We start from the raw sequence: 22,983 nt of genomic DNA on the forward strand, positions 1-22,983 counted from the left end.
TATACCTAATGGCTTTTATTTATTTTTTTATTATTTTTTTTTTTGTATTTATTTGCGTATTTATTTTTGCGGTGGGAGGGTGGGAATATTAATTGCATGTAAAAATACGAAAGTAAGTATAACGGGTTAGCACTGATTGACTAGCACGTTATCTTTTCGCGGATTAGCAAAGTAATATTTTGGTTTTAATTAATGGCTTTTGCCGAGATCTGATAACTTATTTACAGTAAAAGCCCATTTTAAATGTTTTTGGTGGGATACAAATATACGCGGCGAAGATTTATAAGAGTGTGTAAAGAGCAAGGTAGTGCAACCCTATGAGGTACCTACAGAACATTACGGCCCAAAGAATCTGGAACTTTCTGGATGCAACGGGCATTAGGGCTGATTTAGACGGCGCGCGAACTCGCATACGATTTTAGTTACATTGCGCACTGTTGGTTACGTCCAATTCAACCGACCGATCAAAACCCGCAATGGTATGAAACTCGCATGCGAGTTCTCGCATCGTCTAAATCAGCCCTTAGTAATGAACTTTAAAGGGCCGTCACAATAGATCAATGCTGGTCGATGCGACACTCAAAGGCCCACAACACCATAATAATAAATAAAAACCGGGCAAGTGCGAGTCGGACTCGCGCACGAAGGGTTCCGTACCATAATGCAAAAAAAAAAACGAAAAAAGAGCAAAAAAAAAACGGTCACCCATCCAAGTACTGACCACTCCCGACGTTGCTTAACTTTGGTCAAAAATCACGTTTGTTGTATGGGAGCCCCATTTAAATCTTTCTTTTATTCTGTTTTTAGTATTTGTTGTTATAGCGGCAACAGAAATACATCATCTGTGAAAATTTCAACTGTCTAGCTATCACGGTTCGTGAGATACAGCCTGGTGACAGACGGACGGACGGACGGACGGACGGACGGACGGACAGCGAAGTCTTAGTAATAGGGTCCCGTTTTACCCTTTGGGTACGGAACCCTAAAAAGAGCAAGGTAGGTAATGAAACTTATCAAATACTTTACGTTGACAAATACTTTTCCTTAATCTTATCGTGACAATTAAATATAAGACCAAATGCAATCTAGTCCCAATATTGTCTGTATCTGATTTTTGTTGTTGTTTGAGGTGTGCTATAAAGAGTTATTGTATTACCTATATAAATGGACAGAGAGTAAACTAATAAAAGAGAAAAAAAAAACAGTTTGCAAAGTTAACGATTTATCTCCTTTGTACCATTTCTTTTGTAGTGTGCAATAAAGCATTTTATTATTATTATTATTTGTATGTCTTTCCCATCACGGAACAATGGTGTTCCGGACCTTTGGGAGGCGTGCGCGGAGCCGAAGCCAACACGTAGAGGCCCTTTTGACACTTTAATGAAATGTAAGGGGTACACCGAGCGGAGGCTGCCCTTGCCCGTGTCATGGGACGCACGCAGAGGCAGCACCCGCCAGGGTGTAAGGACTATTGAGAGTTGATGGAATCTAAAATGAACTAGGTTATTGGGTGAAAGCGATGGACTAAGAACTGAGCTATGGGGTAAAAAACCGGACGCCTGCCTAATAAAACGGTATGCAATTTTATTTCCGGCAGACGGTGACTCGCCCTCACAAGATGGGCCCCCACAAAAAGCCCCCATTATTATTATTATTATTTCAAATATGGATTGCCTTTCCGAATAATTCACTAATACACTCCTTACTCAAGTTTTGTATCTAAAGAAACTCTGTATATCCCTTACTTGAGTCTAAGACCTCGCTCCACTCGGTCGACCAAGCCCTGCCGGCAACGCAATCAAATCACTGATGCGCAATATTGGTCAAATATGCACCGAGCCGCCGGAATACCGGAGGGCCTACCGCGAACACAGAAGTACGCAAATTTGCGGGCGTCTTCCTCTTTTACTCCAATAAATAAATATTATAGGACATTTTTACACAAATTGACTAAGCCCCACGGTAAGCTCAAGAAGGCTTGTGTTGTGGGTACTCAGAGTACTCAGACAACGATATATATAATATATAAATACTTAAACACTTACATAGAAAACAACCATGACTCAGGAACAAATATCTGTATCATCACACAAATAAATGCCCTTATCAGGATTCGAACCCGGGACCATCGGCTCGAAAGGCAGGGTACCAAGGAAAATGTTCAAAATGGTGGAAATTTACATAAAGGACCTAGCGGCCTAGCGGTAAGAGCATGCGACTTTCAATCCGGAGGTCGCGGGCTCAAACCCCGGCTCGTACCAATGAGTTTTTCGGAACTTATGTACGAAGTATCATTTGATATTTACCAGTTGCTTTTCGGTGAAGGAAAACATCGTGAGGAAACCGGACTAATCCCAATAAGGCCTAGTTTCCCCTCTGGGTTGGAAGGTCAGATGGCAGTCGCTTTCGTAAAAGTAGTCCCTACGTCAATTCTTGGGATTAGTTGTCAAGCGGACTCCAGGCTGCCATGAGCCGTGGCAAAAATGCCGGGATAACGCGAGGAAGAAGAAGAAGATAGATCTTGGCACTTAACACCTTTGAGAGTTCGCTCTGATAATGACCGAAGGAAGTATTTTTATTTTTTTATTTTTTAAGCTTATGAAGCTTTTCGCGAGGTCTACATAACAGCTCTCAGAACCACTAGTTATAAATTTATATGCGGAACAGATACTATCAGAGAGTACCTATAGCATTAATTTTAATAAATATTGTTGCTCCCTATCTAAGATATATCGTTGTCTAATTTTACTATACGCAAACGATAGACCTATGTAGAGTCAGACCAAGAAAAGTCTGCAGCGATTTTGATAGCCCACGCAGTGGAAGTGTTAAATACGTCATAATTTCATAGAGTTTGGCGTTTAAAATAACGCTTGCACTGCGTGGGCTAACAAAATCGCTGCAGACTTTCCCTGGTCTAACTCTAGGTACCTATTCAACATTAAGATCAACCATTTTAACACCACAAATAAACCAAAGAGCTTACAAACATATTAAGAACACAAGCACAATTCACATGTTTCGGAACGCATTTCGAAATTCGAATCGCGACGTTCGAAGTTCGAAAACTTTCGCTTCGGGAAAGCAAGACGTGGTAACGGCGCGGCCGAACGAAGGAACTGAGGCTGTAGGTCGCGCTCAATGGAAGTAGAGGTGCGCAGAGTCGATATCGATAGAAAACATAATATGTTGATTGAGTAACATGTGTTTTTTTCTAGTATTGTTTGAGTTTATTGAGTAAGTCGATTATTCATAGAGAAGCTTAGAAATTTGCTATATGGGGGTTTTTGGGGGCGGATAAATCGATCAAGCTAGGTCTTATCTCTGGGAAAACGAGCATTTTTGAGTTTCTATGTTTTCCGAACAAAGCTCGGTCTCCAAGATATTAACTCGTAAATGGATAAGTTATCAGAAGGCCTAGCGTGGCCTAGCCAAGATCACTCTTTCATATAAGTGCTACAGAGAGGCATTCACGTTTCGTTCGCAGCGCAAACTATGGGCATCTAGGCTAGGCGCCCAGTGGTGGCCATTTTAGTTTGTGAGAACATTAATCAAACATGTACCCAGGACACTAAATATAGAAAAATGTACAACAAAATTTCGTACTTATTTGAGTGGTTGGGTTCGTGATAAGGCATTTTTTAAAATTCTATAATGTTTAACTATTTTGTTAATGTAATGTCAATGATTAATTGTACATATATGTAAATAGATTAAGACCAACATTATTTGCATGTCTCTATGCGACGAGGTAGTTGATTCCTATGTGTAATCTTATATCAACCTGCATGTACTATCTTACGCAAATAAATAAATTATGAATTATGAAAATAAAAGTAAACCAGTAATTATTCAACTTATAATAATATAATCACAGATAAGCAAAAACTTGCAAAACCGGTACATGACAAAATATCGACAAACTTACAATCGTCACATCACTAAAACTATTACGCACAACCCATTCAAGCACTTAGCAATTTCTTACAATCTCATACACATCTCACAATGGAATACCAACTCTATTATCATTACTTAAGGTTCTAATTTGCTTTTGTAGGTAAACTACATGACTCTACAATATCAAGGTGATTTGTGTCGTATTGACAAGTAATTAGAGTCGAAAATGATTTGTTTGTTAAAAATCCTATTAAGATCGGAATGTGATATGCATATGATTGTCAATTTTAAACATAAGTGGCTAAGACTTAAAATGGTTTGTAATTTTGTAACTAGTTTTTGTTTGTTATGCTATGATAATATAAATTAAGGTTTTTCTGTGTATACCTACTGGAGTTAATTTCTGTATCTGTATAACAAAACAAATATTACAACAAAACATATACCTGTGAAATCATAATCATTTTATTTACAGACTGCAAAGGGGCTGTCCATAAATTCGTCATCGATTTTTGACGATTTTTGACCCCCCCCCCTATAATCATCCAAAAATCATGCTTCGAATGACCCCGTTTCCTCCTACGTCATGCTACCATCATCCGATGTCCAGACCCCCCCCCCCCTAATTTGAAATGACGTAATTTATGAATAGCCCCAAAGGTCCACACAGTATACATAATATTAGGTACACACAACCCAATACAAATTATATTAACATAAGATTAAAATATGACATTGCAATAAATATGTCTATAGATATGTTTTTAAGTTCCGTACCCAAAGGGTAAAAACCGGGCAAGTGCGAGTCGGACTCGCGCACGAAGGGTTCCGTACCATAAACGGTCACCCATCCAAGTACTGACCACTCCCGACGTTGCTTAACTTTGGTCAAAAATCACGTTTGTTGTATGGGAGCCCCATTTAAATCTTTATTTTATTCTGTTTTTAGTATTTGTTGTTATAGCGGCAACAGAAATACATCATCTGTGAAAATTTCAACTGTCTAGCTATCACGGTTCGTGAGATACAGCCTGGTGACAGACGGACGGACGGACGGACGGACGGACGGACAGCGAAGTCTTAGTAATAGGGTCCCGTTTTACCCTTTGGGTACGGAACCCTAAAAACGGGACCCTATTACTAAGACTCCGTTGTCCGTCTGTCTGTCTGTCATCAAGCTATATCTCATGAAAAGTGATAACTAACAAACTATGCTTTGGTTCTAAACGCATATCACATTCCGTCAGTCCGTCCGCGTTATTCCGCATATCACAATCTCTATATCATCGCTATAATTACTCAACCTCATATCTGCAACAATCATTTGATGGAAATGTCGCTTTTCTTTCATTCGGAATACGGGTGTTTTTGTCATCAAATGAGTGTTGCAGATACGAGGTTGAGTAAGTATAGCGGCGATATACTCCGTGTAATTGTTGGTTAGTTGGTTGGTTGAAAATCACGATCTAAAACTTTAACCGGATATACGTTTTTATAAGTTACCGAGTAGTTTTGACCTTCGAAAATATTGTACTCACATCACATTCATTAAAAACAGCGCCTACTAATAGTTTTATAGCAATCATGTTTGTCTTAAATTGATTGCTTTGACAAATATAACAGGCGCTTTGATAATCATATCGATAGCACCGATAAATGTGTCGAAGTCTATACTCTGTATCTTTAGGTATTTAAATAAAAGTAAACAAAATCTACCCTCAAATGGCTCCTTAAGCCAGTTGAGGGTAGATGAAAACATTACACGATCAAATAATGTAGGTTAAATTCAGGTCGTTCCGTGACTGATCCAGGCGGTTTTGCAATTGGTCGGTTAACCAATAAATGTTATAACTACCCGAATATGTACAAATTGTTTGTTTACTTGTATTTAAATACCTAAAGATACAGACTATAGTCAAAGATCCCACTTGGTCGCTTACCATAAGGACGAAATTTGCTTGTATCTTTATACGAATAACCTGTCAAAGCGTCCTTATGGCAAGCTAAAAAGTGGATCTTTTTGCTTAGAAACGACACAAATAATGGTTGTAATATAAATAAGATTTGTAAGTAGGCTTAACTATTTTAATACTCACTTTAATGGCTTTTCGAGCATTTCCGTGGTTTCACCTGTAACCAAAAAAAAACAATTATTTTTAGTAAAGTTGCTTGTACACAAAACTAAGCAACCTGAGTTAAGGTTGTCTCTTTCTAACCAACAGACATGTTCATTAATATTTTGAGTTTATCGCGAACATACAAACACGCAAACAAACAGGCAGACGCGGCGGGGGACTTTGTTTTATACGAGGGCTGATCCGAAAGTTGTTAGCTGCTCCGGCTCTACTCATGCGATTGCAATATGATTTATACCATTGTGAGGGATATTTCAATGCTAATTATGGCCATTTTTTTTTACTTAAATGTTTATTTTTTACATAATATATTTTTTACTGAAAGCTGTTTTGTATGGAGTTATAAATTACTAAGAAAAAAAACGTTTTTTTTTCACAATTAGATGAATTTCGTATTGAAATCTTTAAGAATCAACGTATATTTAGCCGGTTCTAATTATTCGGTTCCTCCTGCTATTTTCGATGTATAATGTATAAATCATTTTATATGATAAAGCAGATTTTTGAATAAGTATCTGAAATTACTACTTTTGATGAAATTACTCATTATTGACACCTATTAAGTCATAATTAGGTTTATTCAATCAAAATGATTTATACGTAAAAAGACGATCGAGATTCGCAATTAGCAGCAACTAAAAAAATTACGTGTTTTTAAACTAAAAATGTTTATAAAATGATACCACATAATGGAGTCTCAATTACTAATCATCCTGGCTGCTGGCCATAGGCTTTGGCACGTCGCAGAAAAAAAAATATTTAAAAAAAACTATGCTTTTTCTAAAACGAATTGACGTCACCTCTTTACATACTGAAATATCCCTCACAATGGTATAAATCATATTGAAATCGCATGAGTAGAGCCGGAGCAGCTAACAACTTTCGGATCTGCCCTCGTAAGGTGTAGTGATTAGGGATGCCCCGAATAGTGAATTTGGCCGAATACCGAATATTCGGCATGACATGCGAACATTTTGAGTCACAATTATTATGAAAACTGTTCACCAACAAAGCACAACGTTTGCTAAGATTTATATGTTTATGTTGAACAGAATGAATGGAGTTAGAGTCAATAAAATCAGACCCATGATAAAAATAAAATATTTTGTAATCAACAAATGCTCAAAAACGTGCCTTCGTATTTAGCTACTTTCCAAGAATACATTTTAAATATTCAATATACCTAGTTAAATAGTTTTTGGTTATTTATTTGTGTAATTTTTCTTTTTAGGTAGGTTCAACAGATATTCGGTATTCGGCAGAATAGTAGGCAACATTCGGCCGAATACCGAATATTCGGCAAAGTGGCCGAAAGGCCGAATACCGAATAGTTGCCGAATATTCGTGGCATCTCTAGTAGTGATATAGATAAATGATAAATGTAATAGATAACTTACACTCCGCCATGTTGCTATCTGTTTTTTACTCGATTCAAATCAGGTCCTCGTGCGACATTGTCGAAGGGCAATGACCTCTGCAACAAAGATAATGTATAGGATGAATAAAATAATAGTGTTCGGACGAAGTTTTGGCAAAGAATAAATAATAGTACTAGGTACAGAAGGTTCACTCTCTAACAAAACGCGTCTATCACGACAGATATGACCGCTAGGTGGCGCAAGCGCGAGCAGGCGTCCGTTCCGTAGCGGTGCGCGTCAACTACTATGACTAGACACCAAAGTTGGTGTGGGCCGCATGTACTTGTAGCGACGCGACGAAATCGCGGAGTGAACCACGCCTGGTTTTGGTATAATAAGTAGACCTATGTAAATATGTAGGTAAAAACCGGGCAAGAGCGAGTCGGACTCGCGCACGAAGGGTTCCGTACCATAATGCAAAAAACGGCAAAAAAAAAAGGTCACCCATCCAAGTACTGACCCCGCCCGACGTTGCTTAACTTCGGTTAAAAATCAAGTTTGTTGTATGGGAGCCCCACTTAAATCTTTATTTTATTCTGTTTTTAGTATTTGTTGTTATAGCGGCAACAGAAATACACCATCTGTGAAAATTTCAACTGTCTAGCTATCACGGTTCGTGAGATACAGCCTGGTGACAGACGGACGGACGGACGGACGGACGGACGGACAGCGGAGTCTTAGTAATAGGGTCCCGTTTTACCCTTTGGGTACGGAACCCTAAAAAACAGGCCAAGGGCGAGTCGGACTCGCGCACGAAGGGTACAGTACCATTATGGAAAACGGCAAAAAAAATCACGATTGTTGTATGGGATCCCCATTTAAATATTTATTATATTCTGTTTTTAGTATTTGTTGTTATAGCGGCTAATGATTAATTAGCGTTAGTTACGTTAATATTAACCTCAATTTACCATTTCAGTTGGAATTATCTATACCAATTATGTTAACACCGCACCAAAAATTCTATAAAATTCACGATGTCTGTCTGTCTGTACATAACAACAGTTTATATTAAGCGCATGAAGGCTTTACATGTTACTGATTCATATTAACAGATTAGTTATCTTGGCTAAATAACTAAATCTGCTGGTTTTAAAACATTCACTGCCCAGAACACACTAGGTGCATTCATTTTGTATTGGGAAACGGGCACTTGGCACTGAAAGTGTTAACCAAAATTTCTCATTGAAATTTGGAATCAATGAAGTATTGATAAAATGGGATTAATATAATCAATTAATGTTAAACTAAGATTTCATTAGCAATATATCAAGATTATAGAATGAACACTGATTAATTGATGTCTTAATTGTGTTTTATATTGCAGGGACTAATTTTTTATTTTTAGTCTTTACTTTCATCTGCCATCAGCTTTCTTAGCCATAATCAGATTGTATGTACTACAATGACACTGAACTAAAACGAGACTAAAATGACAGTTAAATTTAGTCAATTTACCTCCTAAGCCATTGCTTTTGTGGTAACTTTGTTTTGTTTTTTTTTTTGTGTTGTTTATTTGTTGTTTTGTATTGGAACAATTCTTCGTCTTCTTCTTTAAATCAGGGGTCTCCAAACTTTTTTACCTAAGGGCCATATTGCGCCTCAGAAACTTTAGCGTGGGCCACCATCGGTTTTTGAGGGCCGGGGGAGGGTGTCTGGTTCCTGCGGGGCGGACAGTGGGCACTACCTTTGGGTGTTAGCAAGCCAGATTTGGCCCGCGGGTCAGGGTTTGGAGACCCCTGCATTAAATTAACATAAAAATTGTTTATCAAACAATTGAAAAATGAGGCAGTTGGCAATTTTATGAATAGGTAGGTAAATAGGTATTGTGATAATTCAAATTCAAATTCAAATAATTTATTTCGGAAACATATGTCCATAGTTGTTAGTAACAAAAAATAACTTAAGAGCTAGCGTTAGTACAATTAATACACACATAAATATTATCACAGTCAAAACACAATCATACATAACCTAGTGAGCAATGCAAACGGTTCCAGTGCTCCTGGAAGCGCCCCTGCCATCTATAATGACCTTACTATAATGACCTTTAATGACCTTATGATGATGATGTTCTATATATAATGACCTTTCACTCTCTATTTCACTATAACTAACTACATAAGTTGTTACTTTTGGTACTAAATCTTGTTTATGTATTTAATTTTGCCTTATTAACATAAGTACCATTGAATCTCACAATAAAGACTTCAACCAGTAAAAAAACATTAAGTATCATAAGTATAGTTCATCCCAATTATGAAACAACTAACAAATCAACATTTTGTCTGCAAAAATAGCTGACAAGTATCTAAATTTCATACAGCATATTGATGTTAAAAATAGGTTTCAATAACACTGCTAAAGTATTTGTGACATTGTATATAAAAACAGGCAATGTGGTTTAGAAATGTGATAAAAATTCGTCGTTCGTTACGGTCGGAATCCGTTACAACTCAGTACTCACCAGTGTCACCACAGTTAGCTAAAATGAGACAAAGACAATCTATAATACAACATTTACAAATGAATATGCATGCATTATCGAAGAAGATATACTCACAAGTTATTGAGGTCTCAGATTACGCTATTGTACTCTAAATAGGGCATCTAAACCTCTTCAGCAAGCACAATCGACGATAAACAAAACATCCTACATGCGAAAATCACTTTCTAAAACACGCTCCATTCACTAAACAAACTCGAATTTCGCCGAAACTTATATCGATACAGGTCACATAGAGTATTTTTGTGTCATTAATATTAAGTTTAAGTGTAAAATTTTAGTTTTGTGAGCGGAAAATCGCTCTAACCTTTGACAGGAACTACCTCAGAAAATTCCGATTGTCACTTTTACTTTTACTAGTATAGAAACGAATTACGTAATTTAAAAAAAGTTTACCTATTCTACTAAAGTATAGACTGTATTTCAAGCGATTAAGAGGTACTATCAGAATTGGCGTAAATATACTAATACCGAATATTAAGACTTAACAGCATCTACCTAAACGGTGCCAAACGTCACATAGCGTTTTATTTTCGCAAGATTCATTCAGCGATGTAAAATGTAAAGCAAATGTTATTAAATTTGATGAATAAAATTAGAAAGCGAATACCTAATTAAAGCTTTTTTTTATCATTAATTAATATATTAGTCATTAATTGAATTCTAAAATATTTTCGTTCATAATCGTATGAATTATTCCGTTTTGCAATCAATCAAACACTTTTCAAGTACTTTCTGTCAAAATTGTGTGGAACTGTTGACGGCGTTGACGCGTGTCCAGCTATTGAAGCGTCTCAATCGAAATTAAATAATTACAATTTATTACCGAAATAAATAAGCATGTCCGGGCACAATGTTAACGTGTGTGATATAGGAGACGACGTAAAGGAAAAACTGAAGAAGTTTCGCTTCTCGAAACACAATGAAAATTGTGCTTTAATATTGAAGGTACGTACTGTGCATTATCTTATTTTGTTTACGTATTTATCCTTAAAACATGAAACCTTTAATCTGGACAGGATGTTAGGTGCAACGAATCATATAACATATACTTTTAAAGCTGTTTTTCGGTACTTATTCCATCAAGAACAACAAAACATTACATAGTCAACATTAATGGGTGTATACTTACTTATATTCTATAAAATAATGCTTACATATGATAAAAAGGTTATTTTTCTGTGTATTTAAGGGTTTCCTCCCATCACTCGATAGATTTATCGCTTTACGTCATACAAGTGGTTATTATGTATTTTGATTATCTGACAAGATACGCGCGGTAACTCACGATTCATGAGTCATGTAATATTATTATGCATCGTAAATGCGTCACGAGCCTAGTTCATAGTTCGATTATGTTTTTTTCCTTATTTAACTGTTTCGTGTGTTTTGCCCTAGTCCTAAAAAAAATAGGTTTGGTAAGACCTGAACTGAATATTCAACTAAATATTCGTTTTTGGCAAACTCCTTATCCTTTACAAAATACAAAAATGATTTATTTCACAAAAATAGGTTTTACAATATCAGTACACTATACATCAGTGGCCAAACTAGGCTGAGCCTGTATCTTGGCCATCTGTGAGTATGGTTTACGATTAGTCGATTAACAATGAATATATTTTAACAGAAAATTAAACAGTCACTAGAAGTATAACAAGTGGAATGACAAGACAGGGTAAAAATTATAGTTAGTGCTATAAGGTTGTCTGGAAGTGATCGCTTTTTAGCGATAAGACCGCTTGTTGTTACCTAGTCTTAAGCTTGTATTTCGCTTTTTGTATTTTTTTTTAGGGTTCCGTACCCAAAGGGTAAAACGGGACCCTATTACTAAGACTCCGCTGTCCGTCCGTCCATCTGTCTGTCACCAGGCTGTATCTCACGAACCGTGATAGTTTAAATTTTCACAGATGATGTATTTCTGTTGCCGCTATAACAACAAATACTAAAAACAGAATAAAATAAAGATTTAAGTGGGGCTCCCATACAACAAACGTTATTTTTGACCGAAGTTAAGCAACGTCGGGCGCGGTCAGTACTTGGATGCGTGACTGTTTTTTGCATTACGGTACGGAACCCTTTGTGCGCGAGTCCGACTCGCACTTGCCCGATTTTTGTTATTTACTTTATGGTGCAATAAAGGATATTTCCTTACTTATCTATGTTAAATCAATATTATTGAAGATTTTATATTTATACACGGTGGATAAAAAATAACTGCATTCCCGTTGCCAGGGAGATTTTGGATTATACTGAGCAACTTTTACAACGGGACCAACCTGGGACCAACCCCGAAATCGTGAAGCAAAATTTGGCTATTTCATACATTTTGGCTGGTCCATTTTCTATGGGAGGGTAATTTTTTTTTCCCGATTTCGGTGTTGGTCCCATAGTAAAAGTTGTTCAGTATAATCCCAAAACCTCCCTGGCAACGGGGATGCAGTTATTTTATAGCCACCATGTATTATACAATCTAAGGGCGGGTTGCACCAACCACACTTGACAGACCGATCACCATCACTCAGCAGAGCACCAAACCATCAGCGAATGCTAAAACAGTGACAGATGGTTTGGTGCAACCGAATCTAAATGTTACAAGACTGATGTCAATTAAAATGACTAGAAACTTTGTTAATCCTCCAGGTAAACAGAGAAAAGCAGATGCTGGAGGTGGACGAGGAGCTGGAGAGTGTGGAGCTAGAGGAGCTGCAAGATATATTGCCGTCTCACCAGCCACGCTTCATCGTGTACAGGTCCGTACACAACTAAATATGAGACATAGCCCACTTGTAGACGTAAAACTTAAGTAACCCATACTATGTGACCCATTTTTGAGGAGCTCTGGTGGCCTAGCGGTGTGACTTTCAATCTGGAGGTCGCGGGTTCGAACCCCCGGCACGTACCAATTAGTTCTTCGGAACTTATGTACAAAATATAATTTGATATTTACCAGTCGCTTTTCGGTGAAGGAAAACATCGTGAGGAAACCGGACTAAGCTGCAAGCTGACTAGGATCGGTTAACGGAGTGGACCTCGCAGTGGATATTGAAATTGAATATTAACAAATGCGCAGTCCTGCACCTCGGTAAAAAAAATCCTATGGTCCAATACACGTTAGGAAACACTCCAATTGCAGCGGTGACGTCTCAAAAGGATCTCGGTGTGACAGTTACAAATAACCTGAAGTGGGGTGAGCACATAAATAACATAGTCAAAAAGGCAAATTCGTTCTTGTATGTTATAAAACGCTCATTTCAATGCATATCTGTTGAAGTTTTTATCAAAATTTACAAAACATATGTCCGCCCCTTGCTTGAATATGCTTTCCAAGTATGGAATCCTTATTTTGTCAAAGACATTGACCTTCTAGAGAATGCGCAGCGAAGAGCCACCAAGATTCCTTTTAAGCTGAAACGCCTACCTTATGAAGAAAGGCTAAAAGTACTAAAACTGCCCACACTCAAAGCCAGGAGAGCGAGAGGAGACCTCATCGAGTGTTTTAAGATTGTTACCCACTGTTACAACCTCCCTGACATTCACGAATTAATCAATATGAGAACTATCAGCCGCGAGACTCGAGGTCACAGCCTAAGAATTGTTCGCACTCCCACTACTACTAAAGCTGCATATCATTCCTTGTCCAACCGTGTCGTGGTGGCTTGGAACCGTTTACCGGATAGTGTTGTGACTGCTCCTTCGGTCAATGTGTTTAAAAACAGATTGGACAAGTGGCCTTTAAACAATAAGATAGACGATGTTACTTAGTGATGTGATATGACTTTACAAACTTTGAACTATATAGTACTGGACACTGTGTGACATAGGCTCATCAGCTAAATAGCTGCTCGCCTATAATTATATAATAATAATATAATAATAATCCCAATAAGGCCTAGTTTACCGTCTGGGTTGGAAGGTCAGATGGCAGTCGCTTTCGTAAAGACTAGTGCCTACGCCAATTCTTGGGATTAGTTCCCAAGCGGACCCCAGGCTCCCATGAGCCGTGGCAAACAACGCGAGGAAGAAGAGACTATGTGACCCATTTTTACCCCCCTCCCGCCCCTCAGTGGGTGTTCATAGTGCAGGACGTATATACAATTTTTACCCGCCGCCATTTTGTTTTGGTGGTAAAACGAAAATTATTTTGTATAGACGTGGCAAATTCGTTATGGATCGTTTTTCGCTTGTACAACGTGTTTTAATGGGGTTGGCCGGTCGGAGTATTTAGCAGATGGAGCCAGCATAGCTTGCCCTGTCAATCCATAGAATTGTGTCAAGTTTGTGTTATTTTAATGGAATTTTATGCCCTGGATGCCAGCCCTTTAAGCTAAATCTCATATAAAAAGGCTATGATAGCGGCGCATCTATGCAAACCTTTGACAGTTGCCAACCCAATTATCAAGACATTCTACTCAACCCAATCATGTACTGCAGAAACGCTTAGAAACTTGCGACCAATTCAATATCAATAATAGGCTAATAGACGTAACACACTATCGCACCGCACTACCGCACGAGGAAGAGATATCTGTTTCTCGCTCTCACTTATGGGTGCGACGCATCAAGGTCGCGGTGCGGTGCGATAGTGTGTTACGGCCATAAAATACGGATAGAGATAATAGATTTATACTTGTACATATCCTCAGTCAATAGCCACACCCACATTCGAAACTACGGAACTTCCTATAATGCAATCTTCAATTGATTGCATGCCGTTGTAAGAACAATTTGAGGAGGAATGCATCCTGGAAATTAACGAAGTTAAGAAAACCGGACAAGTGCGAGTCGGACTCGCTTACGGAGGGTTTTTAGTATTTATTGTTATAGCGGCAACAAAAATATATCACCTGTGAAAAATTTCAACTGTCTAGTACACTATTAGTAGTAGTAAACTATTACGGTTCATGAGATACAGCCTGGTGACAGACAACAGACGGACAGTGGAGTCTTAATAATAGGGTCCCGTTTTTACCCGTGTAGATATTGTCAGTAAAAAAAGACATAGTAAAAAAAAACGTATAATGGAAATGATTACCCTCTCTTAAATTATGGTGTTATTTACTGGGGCAATTCGGTCAGTGTTAAAAAAGAATCTTATTCAGTCTTATTGTATATCGTGCATGAAATCACTCAATAACGAAATTAACGTCTGTTGCAGCTACAAGATGGAACATGAAGATGGCCGCACGTCGTTTCCGATGTGCTTCATATTCTACACTCCACGGGACGCACACATGGAGCTACAGGTTATACTTACCTCTCTCTCTCACTCTCTCTCTCTGTCTCTCTCGCTCAGTTACAGCACGAAGATGGCCGCACTTCGTTTCCAATGTGCTTCATATTCTACACTCCACGGGACGCACACATGGAGCTACAGGTTTATACTTACCTCTCTCTCTCTCTCTCTCTCTCTCTGTCTGTCTCGCACCCACAGCTACAGCACGAAGATGGCCGCACTTCGTTTCCAATGTGCTTCATATTCTACACTCCACGGGACGCACACATGGAGCTACAGGTTATACTTACCTCTCTCTCTCCCTCTGTCTCTCTCGCGCCCACAGCTACAGCACGAAGATGGCCGCACGTCGTTTCCGATGTGTTTCATATTCTACACTCCACGGGACGCACACATGGAGCTACAGGTTTACACCTCTCTCTCTCTCTCTCTCTCTCTCTCTCTCTGTCTGTCTCGCACCCACAGCTACAGCACGAAGATGGCCGCACCTCGTTTCCGATGTGCTTCATATTCTACACTCCACGGAACGCACACATGGAGCTACAGGTGTACACCTCTCTCTCTCTCTCTCTGTCTGTCTCGCACCCACAGCTACAGCACGAAGATGGCCGCACGTCGTTTCCAATGTGCTTCATATTCTACACTCCACGGGACGCACACATGGAGCTACAGGTGTACACCTCTCTCTCTCTCTGTCTCTCTCGCGCCCACAGCTACAGCACGAAGATGGCCGCACGTCGTTTCCGATGTGTTTCATATTCTACACTCCACGGGACGCACACATGGAGCTACAGGTTTACACCTCTCTCTCTCTCTCTGTCTGTCTCGCACCCACAGCTACAGCACGAAGATGGCCGCACGTCGTTTCCAATGTGCTTCATATTCTATACTCCACGGGACGCACACATGGAGCTACAGGTTTACACCTCTCTCTCTCTCTCTCTCTCTCTGTCTGTCTGTCTCGCACCGACAGCTACAGCACGAAGATGGCCGCACGTCGTTTCCGATGTGCTTCATATTCTACACTCCACGGGACGCACACATGGAGCTACAGGTTTACACCTCTCTCTCTCTCTCTGTCTGTCTCGCACCCACAGCTACAGCACGAAGATGGCCGCACGTCGTTTCCAATGTGCTTCATATTCTACACTCCACGGGACGCACACATGGAGCTACAGGTTTATACCTCTCTCTCTACCTTTGTTTCAGCCACTCTTTCGCACTCGCTCCATCGCTCGCCTGGGGTTGTCTTGTCTTACTAAAAATGCGAGTGTAAGGTTAAAGTGGTGAAGACACTTGTTTAAAAAAAATAATAATCAGGCAACAAGGCCCATATTACAAATACCTAACAGACTAACATACATATGTATTTTATAACGGCTGCTCTTGTTTTATATGTTTGTATACATCACACGAATTTGAAGATTTTTGACCCCTCCCCCCTCCGTGTCACACCTGGTCACATTTGGGTTACCCCTCCACCCCTGGTGTGACGTCACGTCACATATTTAGCAATTTTGTTTTCAACTAAATCAACAATTTCAATTAGTTTTTATTATTTTAACAAAAAATAAACATTTTTTACAAAAGCATTGTTATTTATAACACGAAGCCGATTAGGAATAAAATTTATTTATCATTGCAAAAACTAGTTAGGGGCTATTCATAAATTACGTCATTTCAAATTAGGGGGGGGGGGGTCTGAACATCGGATGACGGTAGCATGAAGTAGGAGGAAATGGGGTCATTTGAAGCATGATTTTTGGATGATTATAGGGGGGGGGGGGGGTCCAAAATCGTCAAAAATCGATGACGTAATTTATGGACAGCCCCTTACCACTACTACTACTACTTAGTACTACTTAGTAGTTAGTTAGTTACTAGTTAGTAGTTAAATCTAAATCATTAGAAAGTGACGTCACAAAGTTTGTAGCTCCCCCCTCCGCCTTGTCACAACATGTCACATTTTATGACCCTTCTCCTCTCCGACCGGTGATCGGGAATGTTTATGAAAAGAAACGGAAACACGTCTCATTCCTGACTGTTTCTTTTATTTTTGCCATTTTTATATATTTTGACCTTTTTTGCCACCTTTGTGTTATTTCTACTCAGAATCACGAGCTCTTTCGATCCTAATGGGATAAAAAAGGCCCAGAGTTTTTTTTCCTATGGGGTTTTTATTCATAAATTACTTACGTCATTTCAAATTAGGGATGGGGTCTGGACATCGGATGACGGTAGCATGATGTAGGAGGAAACAGGGTCATTAGAAGCATGATTTTTGGATGATTTTAGGGGGGGGGGTCAAAAATCGATGACGTAATTTATGGACAGCCCCTATTGTATTACCATTTCCCCGTATACTTTGTATGGCGGTAACAAAAAGGAAAGATTAAAAAATGTATGGAAATTTTAGGACACTTTCACAAGGGTGAAAAGAGCTCGCGATCCTGACTAGAAATAACACAAAAGTGGCAAAAAAGGTCACAATATATCAAAATGTCAAAAAATAAAAGAAACGCTCACCTGATCGCGAAGTGCATCCGCGCTAACTAGCGGACGCCCTTAAAAAAATTGTTTATTAGGTATATATTCGGTAGTTCAAACCGAACTATTCGACCGAATACGAACATTGAAAATTATGCCGAATATTCGGCCCATCTCTAACCTTAACATTAATGTCTACTTTTCGGCAGGTGATGTACGCGGGAACCCAACGCGCGCTAGCGGCCGCCGTCGGCGCACCGCGGCTCCTCGAAGTGAGGGAGATAGACGAACTCACCGCTGATTGGCTGAAGGAAAAGCTTTCCAGGTAGACGTGCCGGACTACATCACCGTGGTATACTCTGTTAACTGGCGATTCTTACGCGCGACCACGACAACCATAGGTTGGAGCGAGACACAGCGATCGGACCTTTCGTTGGTTGCCTTAGCCGAAGCCAGTCGCGCAATGTCGTGGCCAGGCCGTTAGGGCCATCCCACACTAGCGTTTAGGTAGTTATACTCGTAACATTTATTGGTTAACCTACCAAATACAAAACCGCCTGGATCACTCATTGACCTGACTTTAACCTACATTATTTGATCGTGTAATGTTTTCATCTACCCTCAACTGGCTTAAGGAGCCATTGGAGGGTAGATTTTGTTTACTTTTATTTAAATACCTAAAGATACAGAGTATAGTCAACTCTATGGCTGCTGCTCGACGCAGCGTTGGCGCAACTGCGCAGCGACGCCATTTTCCATAGCGCTGACTAGACGCCGACGCCCAAAAGACGCTAGTGTGGGGTGGCCCTTATAACTTATTTCAAAGGTATAGGGTACATCGACGGTTAGTTAAGAGTAACACGAAATTAGCCGCCGCCATACATATTACGGTCGCATATTAAAACGACATTCGACAACATGAAATGATGAACATTCAAGTAAGATATATCTATGTCTGGTAGGGTGACTGCTATAGTTATTGGTAGATGCACCGGATATTCGGTTACTATCCGGTATCCGGCCATTATTTTAACATCCGGCCGGATACCGGATAGTAACATTGCTTGATTTCGGAGTAAACAAAATTGGAATAAGAAACAGTCACGGTCATAATCGTACTCGTTTATTATTTTAAAACAATAAACATTCCACTCACTTCCACGCGTACTCATTTCGAACCTAGAAATGAGTCCGCACGAACGTTCACTACGAAACAGGTCGAAACCTGCACAATGCGCACCTGATAAACCGAAATGTAGGTATAGTTCCGCCGGCCGAATACTCGGCGGCCGGATACCGAATATTCGGCCGATGGTCAGGCAGAATATCCGGTATCCGGCTAAACAACTATCCGTTGCATCTCTAGTTATTGGCCACTCCATAATAAGGCAGAAAGAAACAACGCAATATAACTCTTATTGTTAAGGCCTCATTCGCACGAGCGCTTTTACAACGCACGTTAAAAAAGCGTTTGAATGACACATGGATACAAACATGTGTACCTATTTATTCACACGACGGCGGTGGAGCTTTTTATCAAGCGTTGTTGGATTTTCGACTTTAAGCCTTGGTCGTTAAATCGAATTTAGCGTGCGGACTAATTCAAGCGCTTTTATAAGGCGCGTTGAAAAAGCGCTCGTGATGGGACCTTAAGAGTGGCTAATTACTATGAAGGGGCCAATAACTACCTATATAGCAGTCACCCTAGGGGCTATTCATAAATTACGTCATTTAAAATTGGGGGGGGGGGGGGGGGTCTGGACATCAGATGATAGTAGCATGACGTAGGAGGAAACGGGGTCATTCGAAGCCTGATTTTTGGATGATTTTAGGGGGGGAGGGGGTTAAAAATCGTCAAAATAGATGAATGACGTAATTTATGTACAGCCCCCTACTTGGTAAAATCGCTGAATCAAAAAGTTCGTAGACGTAGATCTTTGTATAGTAATATATTTTAATTAATAGTTATTATAGGAATGAAGTATAGTTGAATTATCGAGAAGATGGAATTGCATTTGTAGTGGTTGTATGCTGATAGTACAAGAAAATAGAAAATTCAAATATAGAATGCCTGTAAACAAACAATACTACTACATATGCAATTCTACGCTCTCGATGATTCAACTATATTAGAGAAGCGGTAAATTTGGTTTTAATATATTACTTTAGAACGCGTAGTTTAATGATAGAAAATGAAATATTTTCTTTTAATATAGTAATATTCAATTAAAAAAAGACCAGGATTTCCAACAAAACCTTATTTAAACATTGTTTTCAAAGGGCCAATTAAAAAAATTGAAGATACCAGGAGATGCTGAAAAAACGGTTCCACTTTTCATATAATTTTTTTTTTTTGTTTTAGAGCCTTAGAGCATTTAGTAACTGGAGACGTCATGGCTGTGTTTTTCTGTACAAAACAGTAATTTGTACGTACAAATAGCCATGTTAGATTAACGTCAGTCCATACAAAAGTTTGCACAATTGTGCAAGGTTTTCGGCAGAGGGATAAAGCTCTTAAAGGCGACTCCGGTTATTACATGCTCTAAGTTTCAAGCAAATATTAAATCTTGCCAGCAACATGTTGAAATTGTTAATTTATTTTTGTTAATATTATCACATATGTTAACCCTTATTCATAAAACTTTACGGGCCCGATTTAGTTAAATTATGTTTTATCCCTTTCTTACTAATACATAAGTCAAAATGACAAATAAGGACAAACGATTATTAGCTAATTCAGGCCAGTAACGCGCTTATCAATAACGCCATTAGTGTCTAAGGCACTAGACCAAAGTTTTATTCATACATACATAAATAATAATATATCTATTTACTAAAATAGTCAAATGTTTTAACAATACTCGTAAGATACATAAGTTGTCATATATGATCACCGATTACAGATTTACAGCCGTACAATGAGATACGTCAAATACTAGATTCATTCATTCATTCTTTTAAAATTATGGCTTCAGCACATTGGGGTTATTTCGCCAGTGTCAAGGTCGTAGTAGCAGGGTAAAACGATTGAAATTGTACAAGAAACACGTGGACAACCGGCCGTAGACTCCAAAATGATGGTTAAACGTGCTTCAAGATAAATTCTCCATTCACTGCACACTACCACATTAGTTTACTGTATAATAGGCTATCGATATTACACTTTAAACAATATTAATGAGCAAAAAACGAATCAATTAATCTCGCCGCGTGCCATCAAGATGGCGCTCGAACCGGAAGTCCTCAAATACTAGATATTGAAACGATATGGATCGGACATGTCAGTGTCAATCAAGTGTCAAAAGTGACGTTTCTTCAAACAAAAACTTCACTTTCGACACTTGTTTGACACTGACATATCCGATACATATCGTTTCAATATCTAGTATTTGACGTATCTCATTGTTTGAATACAGCCGGTAGTGCATAATTGTTTTCCATCGTATTTTCTCGGAAACGTTCGTATTTGTCATGCTGCTTCAGTCAACCTCAGTACAGTCGCCATCAGATATATCGGAGCGGCCAAGGTGCTCACAAATATCAGAACACGCCTCTATTGTCAGGGCGTTAGAGCGCGTGTTCAGATATTGTGAACACCTTGGCCGCTCCGATATATCTGATGGCGACTGTACTTATTGTACCGAGACTGACTGAAATAGCAAGACACGTTCGTGCGTTTCCGTGAAAACACGATGGAAAATAATGATGCATTACATCTATACTTTTATTGCCGTTCAAAATTGAATACGATAAATCTGACAATTTGAAGATTATCATGACATATTTCATGTTTATTATTTTGGAATGTAATGTAAAGCCGAAAGTTTTTTAACTTATGACCCATTTTGTACCATGTCACAGTGATAATAGGCCCTGTGCATGAACTATAGGGGGCAGCATAGGAGCCGTCAGATTATTAGGCGCGAGGCGTAAATGTGTCGTTTATGCTTCCGATGTAGCCCACAAGATGGCAGAACCTGCTATGCACAAGGAAACGTACCGACGAGAGCGGTAGATGGTAGCACTTTGGCAATGGACATGTGCAAATATGTTTCCGATTCAGGACACAAGATGGCAGACCTTCCAACGCGCACGGTCCCTATAGTATGAGGTCTCTAGCGACTTTCACTTTTATTATAATTGTCACTGTGACAAGGTACAGTCGCCATCAGATATATCGGATATATCTGATGGCGACTGTACGAAACGGGTCATAAATTAATAATTTCGATCGTACTTCGCATACAGAGGTTGCCATGACGTCCTATCGCGTTTTGTACTAATATTTGTATTTAATAAAATTTATGGAAAATAGGACACAGTGTCCAATACAATAACAAGTTATCTGACAAATATGTGCATATACCCACGTTACCTCTAATTTATTACTTCTATAGTCTGTATCTTTATGTATTTAAATAAAAGTAAAAAAAAAATTGTATTTTCGGGTAGTTATAACATTTATTGGTTAACCAACCTAATACAAAACCGCCGGGATCCGTCACTGAACGACCTGACTTTAACCTACATTATTTGATCGTGTAATGTTTTCATCTACCCTCAACTTTAAGGAACCATTTGAGTGTAGACTATATGTCCAATACCTATAACGCACAATGTGATTATAATAAACAAAAAAGACATTTTTTAATTTATATACAGCCCAGAGTGATACTCGTATTATATTTTAGTCTCATTTTTATACGAGATTAATATATTAATATTATAAATAATTTAAAATTTGTACGTTTACAAGTGATTTAAGATGCATTTATGTATTTGTATATCGTAGATATTTGTATAGCCTCGTGCCGCCCCCCATACAAAATTATAGCCAACGAAGTTAGAATCTTGTTGTGTTTTCAATTAGGTTGAATTTCATTTGTTCGAAAATTTTACGAGACAAATGAAATGCCACCTACTTTGTTTTTAATTAAGGTTGACATTCCATCGAAACTGAGTGTACATCCTAATGTACATTGGGCGGCACGAGGATAGTGATTTTTTTCGTGTGATTTTGATAATAAACATGTATCAATGTGTGTTTGTATGTTTTTTCGTCTAATATTTTCATCTTAATATAACCTACCCTTTAGGGTGGTATTCTATCTGTCCAATATCTGTGCGTCTCACTCTCTCACTAAGCAAAATGTGAGACGCAAGACACATTGGACAAAGAAATTGGATAAGTGGATACCACCCTTAGTTAATTTAATAAATATTATGGGACATATTTGCACAAATTGACTAAGCCCCACGGTAAGCTCAAGAAGTTTTGTGGGTACTCAGACAATCATAGATATA

General features: G+C 38.8%; 1 protein-coding gene across 1 annotated transcript; it reads left to right on the forward strand.

The window, feature by feature from the left end:
- Positions 1-10,711: 10,711 nt before the first annotated feature.
- LOC134803783 (glia maturation factor beta) lies at positions 10,712-19,399 on the forward strand. Its single transcript, XM_063776618.1, has 4 exons — positions 10,712-10,907; positions 12,600-12,709; positions 15,115-15,202; positions 17,889-19,399. Exons 1-4 carry the CDS (start codon positions 10,800-10,802, stop codon positions 18,006-18,008), a joined length of 426 nt encoding a protein of 141 aa, XP_063632688.1. The 5' UTR covers positions 10,712-10,799; the 3' UTR covers positions 18,009-19,399.
- Positions 19,400-22,983: the final 3,584 nt, after the last annotated feature.

This window comes from Cydia splendana, chromosome 27, assembly GCF_910591565.1.
Source record: "Cydia splendana chromosome 27, ilCydSple1.2, whole genome shotgun sequence".
NCBI lineage: Eukaryota > Metazoa > Arthropoda > Insecta > Lepidoptera > Tortricidae > Cydia > Cydia splendana.